The sequence below is a fragment of the Dipteris shenzhenensis genome, chromosome 7, assembly GCF_047967505.1.
Source record: "Dipteris shenzhenensis isolate YYH24624 ecotype China chromosome 7, Dip_SZ_1.0, whole genome shotgun sequence".
Classification (NCBI taxonomy): Eukaryota; Viridiplantae; Streptophyta; class Polypodiopsida; order Gleicheniales; family Dipteridaceae; genus Dipteris; species Dipteris shenzhenensis.
In genome coordinates, this window is record NC_141602.1 from 13,735,704 (window position 1) to 13,750,100 (window position 14,397).

General features: G+C 45.4%; 1 protein-coding gene across 3 annotated transcripts in view; it reads left to right on the forward strand.

Moving 5' to 3' along the window:
- The window catches only part of MCM8 (minichromosome maintenance 8), an 81,649-nt gene that overhangs the window by 27,094 nt on the left and 40,158 nt on the right, over positions 1–14,397 (forward strand). For 2 of the 3 annotated variants that reach the window (XM_087377008.1, XM_087377010.1), the window contains exons 7-8: positions 10,478–10,573; positions 10,754–10,906. In XM_087377008.1, the coding sequence (XP_087233134.1) occupies positions 10,478–10,573; positions 10,754–10,906 (249 nt within the window). The remainder of the gene's footprint in view (positions 1–10,477; positions 10,574–10,753; positions 10,907–14,397) is intronic. The other variant, XM_087377009.1, reaches the window with a different exon arrangement.

Consider the following 14,397-nt stretch of genomic DNA (forward strand, 5'->3'; position numbering starts at 1 on the left):
GTGGAGGAAAAAGGATAATATCCCTTCCCTATAAAGAAAATACTTGGAGACAAATAAAACAATACTGAAGACAATTAATGGCTGAAGAAGATATATATATCACAAACCGAACTCAGTACAAGTGAAGATATGAGAGAAGCTCTGGAGGAAGCAAAAGTCAGTCCTGACAACTGTAGTGGACTTCTGCACTAGCTCCACAAGTTGGAACTGAACCAAATCTGAGACAGCAAACTGATGCAGAGGTTGCTGCAGGTTTGGAATAGAAAGAACATAATCTGGAGTGGAAGTTGGAGGTAGATCTGGAGCAGAAGTTGAGGGCAGATCTGGAGCAGAAGTTGGGACACATCTGAAGCTAAAAGAAGGCAGATCTGGAGCAGAAAGGAGGGCAGATCTGGAGCAGAAAGGAGGGCAGATCTGGGCAGAAAAGAGGGCAGATCTGGAGCAGAAAGGAGGGCAGCAGAGGAGGCAGCCAGGAGGCAGAAACTGAGGCAGCAGAGGAGGCAGCCAGGAGGCAGAAGTGGCTCAGGGTGTGCAGGTACCTCTGGAGCTGGAAGAGAGGAGATTGTAGAATATCTAGCCCCCCCCCCCCCCCCCCCCCTCCTTTAAATAGGAAGGGGCTTTAAGTCGGTCAACCAACAGGTTGACCACCTGGTCAGATTTGACCGACCAGGTCATTCTGGTCGGCCAGATCTGGTCAGGCCAGAAAAAACTTTTTTTAATAATTTTTTTATTTTGTTTGCCCTCTGAACCGGGGCTTTTGACAGATCTTAGGTTGTGGATTTTGCCTCCGATTCAGGGTTTCTTTGACAGGGTTCGGAGAGGCACCAGTGGTGTTTGTACCTGTTTATCCTGTCCTCGAGAATTGGAGATTGCCTGGCTGAACATTCCCCTTCCCCTTCCCCTTCCATTCTTATCTTTTAGTAATACAAGAGAGAAAATGACTTGCTGTAATTTCAGAAAAGGGGTTTATTTTACAGCAAAAGTCCAGTTTGTAGAGCTGGTGGTACTTATCCGACTCCCGCTTCGCTAGTGTCGAAAAACCACTTGAATTAAGCTCTTCTTCCTTCTCTTTTGGGTGTTTCTTCTTGTATTTCTGCTGTAAACTGGTACACTTTGTTTGGGCTACTTGTTTTGAGTGGATTGGAGCTCTAGATGCCGTTATAGGAGGTACTTGGTGGGTAGATCACCCCCTTAAAATATTGTTCCAATCCGACTTTCCGTTGGGGAGAACGGGGGGGTCTCTTTTCCTCACGGTTTAAGGGTTTTAAGGGTCTATTCGCATGGGGGAGTCACCCCATTAGGACACCCTGTTCCTTGTCCAAAGGCCAAAATTTCTAGAGAAAGCCCTTACCTCAGGGATCCCAAAATCTAGTGTTTTGCAGGATTCTCCAACCTTTTTGCCTTCAAAATTGTTGGATTGCAGACAATCTTTCTTTTGTTGGCCCCTCTAGATCCCGCCATATCCAAAAGGGCCATTCGTCCTTCACACCCCAAGGTATGCAGCAAGGCCCTTGAAACCTTGGCTCGTCGTACGAAAGTGCTGACCTCGGCGTCGTTGGTCGTATGGGTGCCTGTCTCACGCGCATGGTTGGTTGCTTCCATGCAAGCCTTTCCGCCCGTGGCTTGATTGTGCGGCTCCTTCTTGCACACCCTTCTTTTGCGTTGACGTCTGTTGTCCGTAACTCTTTCCCGCATGCTTTAGTCCTCCGTCCCGCTCGCTCTCCTATTGTCCCAATCGTGGATTGTCGTTGTTGCTCTGATACCAAATGTAAAGAACCGGATTCCTCGAGAATGCAAATGTGTGCAATGCATGCATAATTTGAATGCCGATTGGCCCTCCAATGGGGAAGAGCGCCCTGGTGAGAGTACTTGTTTCTCTTTCAACCTACATGCAAGGTGGGAGAGAGATGGCGGATGAATGCAAGGTGAATAGAGAGAATGCTACGTGAGATTTGCAATGAAGGGTGATACCCTTTCATTAATGTACCTTGAGATCACTCAAGTTCCATCTTCCCATTTATACCTACCCTTAGCTATGACCCATGCATCTACCATTCAATGCACCTTAATGCATCCTTCCCTTCCTATTGTCCCTAGGACCTAGACACGCGTGTGCACATCTTTATTAATAAAATAAGTGTCACATGTCCAAATTTGATGCTGTCTAAAGTAGTGGCTCCAGCTCCTCGACTAGTTACATCTACTGAGATGATCCACTGCCATGATAAATCGGTCGATGTCCATCATAAATACAAATACATGTTACACCATTGGCATATAATATATAATAATGTTTTAATGTCTACTAATCACGGATTAGTGATTATCTTGTCATGACAGAGATTGTCTTGAGACATATGCCCTTACCATATTCTCAAGCATGTCCTATTCTTAGTATTCTTAGTAGTTGCCCAATAATTTGAGGCTCATCAACCAAGCTTAGACTCAATTTCCTTCCCAAGAAATTGCTTGTCTAGAGGTGTCCAGTTAACTTTGAGCTTGGGTCACCAACTATGTCACTAGTCAATCTTCAATTCCATTTTTAATATGTGATAAGGAGGTATTTGAAGTGCATCAATTTACTAAGTGCTATGACGCACATATGTTGAAGAACTTGCTGGCTTGCTTGACCCCACCTAGGTTAGGTCAAGTGACCCAACCTTGGTCAGCCGGCTGACACGACCTTGGTCAGCCAAAATGCTGGCGTGGTTGACCCTAGCCAGCTGTCAGAAAACAAGCTAGAAACAGGCCTTTAACCAGCCCCCTAGCCCCCCCAACCGAACTGAGCAACCTACTCCTTTCTAGGCTGGGCACACCCACAAAGAAGCTCTCACTCTCCACATATGAGATGCTCTTAATTCTAACATCTTTCTCATCTGTTCTTGTTAGTTGAGCCATAAGGCCGAGACCTATGATGGCATATGCCTTCTCATTTCTTGTAACCCATGCCCCTTCATTTTCTTTTGTTTGGTTTCTTTTCCTTACCATGTGCAATGTACCATATTTCCTTCTTCATCAAGACAAACTTTACCTTGCTTTGCCAGGTATGAAATACCTTTCCATCAAATCACGTGGCAAGCTCAGGAAGCTGCTTAGCAGTTGCACAGGTTTGAACAGGGCTTGGAACAGTGTTGTCTAGAGCAGGGACATGGGGCACAGCTATACAGAACCTGTAGGGGCTGGATCTGAGGCAAGAAAGCAGGAGCAGGTCCATTACATAGGTGGAATGGCTGGTGTAGTTAACTGTCAGGAGGTGCCTGTGTCTGGAGCTGTACAGAGGCCTGGAGCGAGGTTGAACCTGGAGCAGATAGTCTGGAGCAGGTCCAGCAAACAGACGGAGCAGCAGGAGCATTTTGGCGATGTTCAAGGGCCCATCCAGGAGGATACCAAGGTAGCAAGGGAATTGGCTGAGTGCCACATACAAAGGTGCTCATAGGTCTTCACCATTGGCTGCCCTCACAGCAGCAAGGAAGACGGGATCACAGGCAGGGACTTGTGCCTCAGTTTTGGCTTTCTTCAAAGTAGCAGGGATGTTAAGGTTCCATAGCAAGCACTGCATTATGCGAGGCTGTCCAGGATTAGTAGTAGAACGTGTGATTACGGGGCACGCTTACGAGGCCAACTCAAGCTCTAGGAGAGCACACAAGCCTAGTGTTTTGGAAGTGCCAAGGAGGTAGGAGAACTGCTTTGTGTCTGTACAGGGTCCACATCTGGTCAGCACTCCGATGATAGAGGGTGAGACACTAGACATAGATTTTGTATTGTGTCCACATTGGGCGGAAATATATTTTGCTGGTTCTACATCTCTTTTTAGAGCATTGTCTAATTACTGTCTGCATATCTATGCATTTTACACATTAAGGAATAAAGTTTTGGATTTATATACCGCTGTGTGAGTTCCTTGGCTCTATAATGCTACTCTGGGGTTAGCTTCGGTTGTGCATGCCTTCTGTTGTCTTCTCTAACAATATGTAGTCTTCTTAACTTTCTTCTTGCTCTTCAAGTGCTGTACATTTGAGGAACAACTTGATGAAGGCATTATAAAAGTTGATACAAGACAAAAAAAACCCATCCCTGATCACAAGGGAGTGGCCTTTCACTAAGACTTGATAATGAGATAATGCTATGAAGTAATGGAATATAACCCTAGATGCAGCTTCAAAGAAGATATACCAATCCTTTTGAGTGAGGCGACACTTTCTGAAGCAGATATAGGCTGTAGCAGGCTGAAACCAGCTCAGGAATGAGCTCAAGTATGATCTCCAAGGCTGAGCGACACATCAAAGCTGTGTATGAAGACTAGTAGAGATAATGCAATGCATTATGTTATGTAGTTCTGCTCAGTAGACAGTCTCAAACAGTGGCACACCTCTCCAGAGCAGGAATAATAAATGCAGCCCTCAATCATAAGAATGATGTCTTTAAAAGACAGTAATTAAACAGTGGCACTGTGCACACCTCTCCAGAGCAGGAATAATAGAAATGCAGCCCTCAATTATAAGAATGATGTCTTGAAAAAACATCAATGCACCCCAAGAATGATGTCTTGAAAAAATGTTATTGCACCTCAAGAATGATGGTTTTGTGAGAAAGACTGCAAGCAGATTAGGAATCCACTTTTATGCTTGAATAGTGATAGTAAACTACATCTAGGACAGTCACAAGGAGAGGCAGGACTTTTCAGGACGTTGACAAGACTGTGCTGCAGGCATTGTCCTCCAAATCATGCACGCATGATTAGGTGGATCTTCATCTCAATCCATCTGAGGGACCCATCTTTGTCTTTTATGGCTGCTATCCTGAAAGCTTGGGATAGCTTCAAAAATCTCTTCATAGAGTGCCTCCCTCCTCTCAAGAAGAGATTGGTAGAGTTGGATAGACAGTTGGTCATGTGGAATGACAATATACTTGATGATCATGGCAACCCCCTTGGTAGCTATCATTATATGCAGTGGTCTAGATGGGAGAGAGGTCCCAATTCCTCAGTTCCTCTATGGATTCTTGGAAGGCTTTCAAAACCCTCTCAGGTGATTGTAAATCTAAATAATAAGTCACCTCAAAGGAAGTGAAAGGATAATTTATTAGATTGATGCAGCCATACCCTTGTATTGGGTTCTTGCAGGGGACATGCCTTTCTTTAGGTCCACTTGGCTAGGAGCCTTTATGAGATCAGTGATCCCTCTTGCTCACTCTGGCTCACTCACTCTCTCTCTCTCTCTCTCTCTCTCTAGCCTCCCCGCTAGCCCCTCCCCTCAGCCTCTCCATCGCTCCCGCTCAGCCCCCCTTAGCCTTCCTCACCCGCTCTCCGCTCAGCCTCTCTGCCTCAGGCCCCCCCCTCCCCGCTTAGCCTCTCCGCCACTCAGCCTCAGCCTCCCTCACCCGTTTGCCATTCAGCCTCCCCCGCTTGCTCCTAGCCCGTCCTAGCTTGCATGCCTACCCATAGCCTCTCCCGCTCAGCCTCCCCGCTCTCCCACTCAGCCTCTCCCGCTAGCCTCCCCGCTCAGCCCGCTAGCCCCTCCGCTCAGCCTCTCCTCCGCTTAGCCTCACCCTCTCCCTCTCCCGCTCAGCTTCTCCCTCTCTGCCTCCCCTCCGCTCAGCCTCTGCGCTAGCCCCTCCGCTCAGCCTTTTAATGAAGCTGTCTGTTTGGGATTTTCACACACTTGGACCATTAACAGTATCTCACCTATTCACAAGGCAGGGGATCCCATGAGCTTGGAGAACTACAGGACCATTATGATTGGACATGTCATGTCCAAGATTTATGCATCAGTACTTGACTCCGAGGTTAGCAGACTTGTAGAGTGTCGAGGACTTAGAGCAGCAGGACAGGCCGGATTCCGACGTGATCATGGAACCATGGACCACATTCTCACACTCAGATGTATCATCGAGGAGGCGAGGTCACGGAAGCAGAGGGTTTATTGTTGCTTTGTGGATTTCCGCAAGCCATTTGACAAGGTCTTGAGAGCCCGCCTCATATGGCGCCTACAGGACTTGGGCTATGACCAAGAGATCATTTGGACTGTCATGGCACTTTATGAGATAGTTTCTGGCAGAGTTCGGGCAGGATCTGGGTGGATAGACGAGATCATGAGCACCCTCGGGGTCAAACAAGGGTGTCCTTTGTCGCCTACCTTGTTTGGCTTCTACATTGATGAGCTTGAGACAGTGATGCAGACACAAGGGGATGTAGGTTGCTGTCTTGCAGGCACGTTGATCCAAATTTTGCTCTATGCAGATGACGTGGCTCTCTTGTCTTCCTCAGCAGAGGGGCATCAGAGACACCTAGACGCACTACAGTCCTTTTGTGAGTCTCATGATTTGAAGGTCAACTTGGGTAAAACCAAGGTCATGATCGTCAATACATCTCAAGCCATCATGCGTCAGGAGGAATTCACATTTGCGGGGTCATCTGTTGAGATAGTTTCATCATACACTTATCTTGGGGTTATCTTCTCTGGACCCAGCTTCACTATGAGACCCGCGATGCAGGCACGCTTGAGTAGAGAGTATGCTTCATTGGCCAGACTAGAGAGGCAGTGCTTACGCTTGCACTTTCAAGATCCACGCATCAAGGGGTTGATTTTTGACTCCTTGGCTCGCCCAGCGGGGATGTACGGCAGCCCTTGTTAGGGGCCACACTTGTCGGATACAGAGTGGGCCCGTGTGGAGCGGCTACAGATTCTCATGTTATCACGGATGATTTGTGGTAAGTCATTCGTTTCTCACCAGATCATTCAGGTTGAGTTTGGGTCACCCCCTTTACAGCTAGATGTTGCATTTCAGGTCATCACATATCTGTACCAAGTCAAGGAATATGGGGATTATACCTCAAGGCATATCAGGCTACCATGGATAGGTCTATCCTCTTCTATGGCATTTGCAACAGGAGGAGACCAGAGGTGCTAGTATGCATGTATAGAGAGATGGTTTGAGCGATTGGGGCTCCACATGGATAGAATACCTTCCTTCCAGTACAACATGGATGCTCCGTTTTCTTCCCTTTTATCACACGAGGTCAACCAGGTTATTCATGAGGATCTACTATAGCTACACACATTTCGGACTTAGTTGGGACCGAGTGAACTCCTAGTGAAGCTTAGCTTCTACAGAGATCACTTCTTACATATCATAGCGGAGGGTTTCATTGACCCACCAGGATACACGCAGATTCACCTACCCCACTCGCTGAGGATCTCTCTTGGGCATTTCTGGGTCTCTTCACACAGACTTCGTATCGAGAGCGGCAGAGCAGAGCGACTTCCCAACGAGAGGCGCATGCACACTGTGTGACATGCAGGAGGTTGAGACAGAGGAGCATTTCATCTTCAAGTGTCCTATGTACTATAAGATCCGAGGGTGTTTCCACTGCCTCTTCAGGGATAGTTATGGGATTTTGGCCTGTTTCCTTTCCTATCCTGACCAGCGGTGTTTGGCAGGTTTCATTCATGAGGTACTTAGACATCTTGAGAGGATACTTCGAGCACGGAGACAGGAGCAGACTTCTTCCTCGGTTGATCCCTCTTAGAGCTCTATCATAGAGTTCTTTCAGTTAGATCACATGGATGCCCACGAGAGGAGGCCTCGACATGAGCGTGACTCGGAGCCTGTGACCCGACAGCTCAGACAGAGGGTCGACACATAGATCACACTTGGGGACATCCCCTCCTTTAGAGTCGGAGCTCGACCGACGGGGGTCACAGTAGCCTTGGTCAGACGCAAAGCTACCACCAGGAGATGTGCCAGGACCGCACCTCTAGGTAGCAGATAGCACTCTATTGCCGACTTCATGCCTCCATTGCCTCATCCATCTTGATATCTTGCTGCTGCCGATGATGATGATGATGATATTGATGACGATGCTGAGACTGATATATAGTTGACGATCGACATGACTATGTTGTACTTAGGACTTAGTATTGCCATTCTGCATTTTTGCATTTTGGATTGGTATGGACGCTCGTTTAGTAGCTCCACTACCACAGCTTGTTGTATCAGAATTTTCACATTCTCATAGGCCCATCGGTCTTCCAAAGACTTTAATAAACTTTCTTTCTTTTTTTCTTTCTTTCTTCAGATCATAGGATTACGAGAATCAGACATAGGTGTAGTGATCTTTAATGTTTTATTCTAGGAGCAGGTTGTCTAGGTCTACGGAAATTTTACTTATTCACTTTCCATTTGAGCTTGTCGAGGATTTGGCTCTTGGAGGTGTCCCCATACAGTATTTTCAGGGGGATCCCGTGGAGTGGAATGGATTGATGCAGGGTACTTAGAGAAGGCGTTTCCCTTCTTTCGTTACTCTTCAATAATCCTAGGAACAACTTAGCCTAAGAGGCTGGAGGCCCGCCAAAGCACCTCATTGGGAGAGTTTTCAGATTTGTGCTGACTTTCAAAAATCCTTTTGGAAGAGACTTTGGAAATCCACCAAGAATATGAAAATCACTATTTTCTTATCGCTTTCTATAAATGGAGGGATTGCAGTGAACCAGTGGATGCCTAAGTTTGGGTAGATTCTACTTGTATTTGTTGCCTCTTTGCTAAGGAGACTATTCAGCATGTTTATGGGACTGCAAACAGATGATGTCCATCTGGAAGGGGATTGTTAAGTTATTGGAAACTTTATGCCTTATCCTTTCTTCATGACCTGAAGCTCAGTAGCTTGGCTTTCTCTTTTGGGGCCTCAGGTGTTCTCTTCTTGGGCTCTTTTGGTTTGACTACATTTGGTTGAGTCATGCTCTTTGGATGTTGTTCATGGCTCTCCTTACAGACTTGCACATGTCTCTGTGGGTACTTCATGGGGGATTTTGGCATGCATATCAGCATGGCATACTTGGAGATCCTGAACCGATGAATTTGTAATGAATCGCTCCCTCTGAAAAGCCCAAGGAGAGAGCCCTTGGACCCCTCACAAAGGCCTTAGATGGTACTGAGGCCCACCCTGCACACACATTGGTGAGTAGTTGGACAAATACTGTACAAACCATGGTGGCCATTTGGGGGAGCATATAGGGGTCTTCCCTGGTATCCTCTACCAGCAGGATTGTCTTCCTCAAGGAGTGGAGTGGCTCCCCATTTTTCTTGGACTCCTCTACAAGGTTGAGGTCCTGCAATTTCAGCCTCGATCTTGTTGGCCATTTGGGGGAGCATGCAGGGGTCTTCTCTGGCAGCATGTACCATGAGGACTGTCTTCCTCAGGGAGTGGAGTGGCTTCCCGTTTCTCTCAGAGTTCTCTGCAGGGTTGAGGTTGCACTTCCACCTCAACCTTGGGCTTTTTCTAGCTCTCTTATAGGAGCGTGATTCTGCTCTATTAGGGCGTTTCCTTGCATGATGTACTCCTCCCCACATCAAAGACCTTGACAATAAAGCCCTCGAACAAATTCACGGAAACACACATTAAGGGCGTACCGTCAACAAACCCTTCCAAGATTACATTCCAGCTGGAACGTGACATACCCAAGTGGTCCTTTCTTGTACTGTATGAACCTCAAAACGCTTGACAGTCAATTGACCATGCATGATAATCAGCTATGGTATCAAATTTATCAAGTCAAGAAACACATCCTTTGAAGAAGTTCCAAAAAAAGCTTGGAAGGGGTCGCTTTGTGTTATTTTTTCCTTGTTTGTATATTTCTGTCTGTTTGCAGTGATTGACGTTCCATCAACAAACTCAATAGTGCCTGGTTAGTTATTTTGAATGACAGGTGAGTTCGTATCCACATCTTTATCAGAAAGATAAGTAATGTGCAGAAATGAAAGAGGAATACATAGTCTCCCAATAAATATTTCTGTTAAGACAGTTATGAACTGTCATCCAAGGCGAACGATCTCAAGACCCCATTCACACCAAACACCTCTAACTTCTGCCAAAACATTTGAAATCAGAGGCTTAGTTGCACCTACAATAACTAGTGACCTCATGAGGATGCCTGATCTGCTTGGATTACTATTTCTGGATCATGGCCAAAAGACTTGCTGGATCAGTACTCATAGTAGTAAATGCAGCCAATGCCATTCTTTGGTTCAAGATGTGCAGCAAATCATGTTTGAATGCTCTCTTCTAGAAAAATAAAATTGGTTCCTTTTTCTTTAGAGGCTGGAAAAGTCATTGTAAAGGGGATACTTTAGCTGCTTAGAGAGAACCATAAAGATCAATAGATTGCATCTTGCAATTATCAGATAAATATGGACAGCTGTTTCAGATGGAAAAGATCTGCATATACATATCCAGGTGCTTCCCACTATAGCTTAACGTGGGCTAAAAATAGACTGGTCTGATTTCTTATAGACATCTTTGTACATATGTTGTGCTTACATAGGCCTTTTGATATAAGAGTTCTCACTTTTATAAATTTGTTGCTGTGAGGCCTACTAGAAAGCCTCAAAGAAGCAAGGTGGAAGAAAAGAAGTCTGCACTGTGTATATCCATATACTCATCAAGTTTCTTTTTGACACTTTTTTTTAAATATGGTTGAAGCGGGATTGGCTTTAGCTCTATTTGGAGGCGTACAAAAGTATGTACTTGATCAGAATAAAGTTCCTCTCAGGGGTGACATTCATGTCTTGATAGTTGGTGAGTTAATGTGGTTCTTTCTTTGATATGCTTACTATTTCCACCTATGTACAGAAAAGCTTACAAATATAGAATATATAAAATGCAAATTTGTTTCAGTGGCCTCCTTTCTTTTCTCAAGCCAAATATATTCAGAATGTAGCTGTTGAATAACTACTGTTTTTACAATGAAAACATCAGGTGATCCGGGGCTTGGCAAGAGTCAACTTCTGCAAGCAGCTGCTACAGTTGCACCTCGTGGAATTTATGTATGTGGTAACACTACGACAACGGCAGGGCTTACTGTGGCAGTTGTCAAGGATGCCATAACGGGTGATTATGTATTTGAAGCAGGTAAAAAGCGCAATCTCATCCTAACAATAACTTTTCACAGTCAACTTTAAAGTGGCAATGAGTCAGCTTAGTGGCAGAATGTTTCACACTATTTATGTACAAACTTAGCCATAGGAAGATACTCTTCCAATCCAGATTGCTTGTGAGAGACATAAGTTCATAGCATATCCTCAAGAATTCGTTGATTTACTCCCTTCATCTGTCCATTTGATTCACGATATTGAGATGGTCATACTCAATTTAGTCGTCCATTTTTCTTGAACACTTTACACCAAAAGTTACCCATAAATTTGGGTAACGGTCTCTGATGATCTCAGATGGTACTGCATAAGGACTAAATAACTTTTCTACAGGCAACTATACTGGTCGTAAAGCAAAAATTGTCCTCCTCCCATCTGGCCGTCTTGGTCAGTCTATCCACCACAACTCAAATGACATCATGCCCACCTCCTTTTCTTGGCAATCTAACAATAAAGTCCATGGAAATAAATCCCCATTTCTTATTAGGGATATCCGATGGATGCAACAAGCTACCTAAGTCAATGGAAATACTTTCTCATTTCTTGTTGAGAATCTCCAATGGATGTAGCAAGCCACAGTGTTCCCCCTTATGAACTCAACAATGTTGACATTCTTGAACGATATCAGTTTGCATCTTTGGCCAATAAAAGTCTTGCTCGACCAAAGCCAACATTCATTGAATACCATGCTGTCCTGTCCAAGGGTGCCATGACACTCGAAAATGACTTTTTGCTCATGTCTTAGACATCCGTCATGCAAACTATATTTTTTAAATAAGAGACCCTTCTAAATAGAATAGATCTTGGATTTCTCTCCGTAGAACTTGAACCACTTGGTTCATTTGGGCAATGCCCCAACTTGGACCTTCTGTCAAAAAGGGCTGAAATAATGATCATGCACATGGTGGCACCCCTTCCAATTTCGAGTTCGAAATCAAAGTCTTGCATAAGCTCATACCATCTCACCTTTCAGCCACGTAGATCCGAAGCATTACAAGGGTACTTAAATGATGTGTTATCGACATACCACAAACTTGGAGCCATAAGGATAATGTCTCCACTTCCTCAAAGTATGCTTAGATGTATAAAGCCTCTCTCTCACGCGTAGGATACTTGACCTATGCCAAAGTTGGCATTTGTTTAAACATCTCAATTCTTGCTTGTACATGGAGTAGAAAAACCAATACATGTATATAGAAAGCTCCAAAATATGCAATACAAAATGGTGTGCTCACATGGGCCTTTTTGCAACCCTCTAAGGCTCAGCAACAGCTCATTGCTGCCCTCTATGTGCCTGCCCATGTGGCAGCCAATTTTGCTGCTGACACAGCAGCTACTATATCTTATTCCTTTCTCACTGTTCAGCCCTCACAGCTTCCTCTTTCTCACCACATGGCCTCCATCAGATGTCCATTCTTATTGCCGGTCATCCTCTCCCATATCCTTGGGGGCTTATTGGTGGGGAGGTGACATATAGGTGCCACATGAGGCACATTGGTTCAGTTAGTGTGGTTTTTAGTTTTAGGGTTTGGATGCCATGCCAGTAGTTTTGGAGCTTTGTATATAAACCAACACTTGCACTTTAACTGTGGAGCTGGCTTGAGTTGCTCATTGTGAAACACAAGTTTTCAAAGCTTTTTTGCTTCCGAAGTATGTTCATTTTCCATTCATTGCCCACAAGGGCATGTCTCTCATTGTTATGAAGAGGAGGCAAGGACATCACGAGGCATGGCATTGGCATAAACAAGCAAACTCTATGGACTGGTACGATGCCTTACCTTGTCAATAGGCCCCTCCTAAAGACATATGTGAGGGCTGTATTTTGGGTGAAAAGTTGCAAGGGCTCTAAAAAAATTCACCATGCTTGGTACCTTGTCAACCACCAAGGTGATCCAGGGAAGCTTTCCTATGTCCTCTATAAGGATGTCCAAACTATGTGTAGCATAGGAAGTCCAAAAAATTTGTGGATAGTCACACTCTAGTAGTACACCCATGCTTACTCGCATTATTTGTGGCAATCTATACTACATTTGTCACATGAACCCCTATGTCAAGTGCATTGTGACACACTGATTGGACAAATTGAGACCACTAGAAAATACAAAACAACAGCCAAACAAGGCAGATTGACCTCTGTCCAGAGGAGGGCAGAACAAATAGCATTCGGAGTCCAGTCGAAGGCCATCCGCAGGCCGTTCGAAGGCCATTCAAACCGACCAGATCTGATCGGGCCAGGGCAGTCAACCGACCAGCCAAGTCGGCTTGACTTGGTCTATCAACTGGTTGACCTAGACGGCCATGGCAGGTCCTATATAAAGGTCTCTTTGCCCCCATTTTAGACATAGAGTTTGGTGCCAATTCTTATCCACTGCTCCCAGCCTGGAGTAGCAATCCATGGCCAGCAACACGTGTATCAGATCCCGCATATCTAGGCGCCTGCTCAACAGGAAGCTTCCACAACAATTCAGGGCGTTTCCATCACATTTTGTAGTCATTTTACTGCAGCATGATACTCTGAAGGGTATCCATTTTGTATGCCGATTGGCTCTCATGTACAACGGTAGTGCATTTATGCCATCAGTATAGATACAGCAGTATACTATAGTTAGGAAGATCTCTGATGTCTCTCATGCTTGAGTTTCCTTTTGCATTCATCTATTTTCCGCACAACAATTCTCTGCATTTTACATTGGCATCAGAGCAGCATGGCTCCTTTTGATCTGAAGAAGTTTGGAGGGAGTCCTGGCAGCAAAATTTAGTAATGGGGACCGAGTCAGGGAGCATGGTGGAGATATTATCTATTTTTATATTTCGTCCCTACCTTGGACTAGTATAGCACCATACTCTAGCCTCTCCCTCCCTCCCTTCATTGTGCATTGGGCCAGCTCCCCTCTTCACTCGTGTGCGTTTACATCTTGTGATGGTTAGGTTTTTTTCTTTTTCTCTTGCAGTCAGTTGATGGGTCTACCAGCCTTCCATTGTGGATCTATCCAGCATAGCAGCTCTCATGCGAGCGCTCAAGGAGCAAGATCGTCTCCTAGAGCAGAATCGGCTCCTTTGTGAGCAGCTTCAGCTCTTGCGTGAGGAGGAAAAGAAGTCAAAGGAGGATGCAACGACATTGGACCGTTTCCAGCATCTGTTGGGACAGGAACGCCTTGAGGAGGCCGTGGATCGGCCCGACGGCGTGTCGACTTGGCAGCATTGGTGGAGGTTCACTGCAGGTGAGACCATTGGTAGATCAGCATCAACCGTTTCTCACGGCCTGCTCATAGTTCCTCTCCTAATAAGCAGCTACCAATGTGAGTCCATTATCCGCTCATAGGGGTCTTTCAACCTAGAGCATAGTGTAGTAGACTATCTTTTCATAGTACCCACATATAGCTCTTCATCCACAAGCAGTCCTACACGTGTTCAGACATTGGCTTCTCTTGGGTCTACCATTGCAAGGGACCATTCAGTGTCCACAGAGTG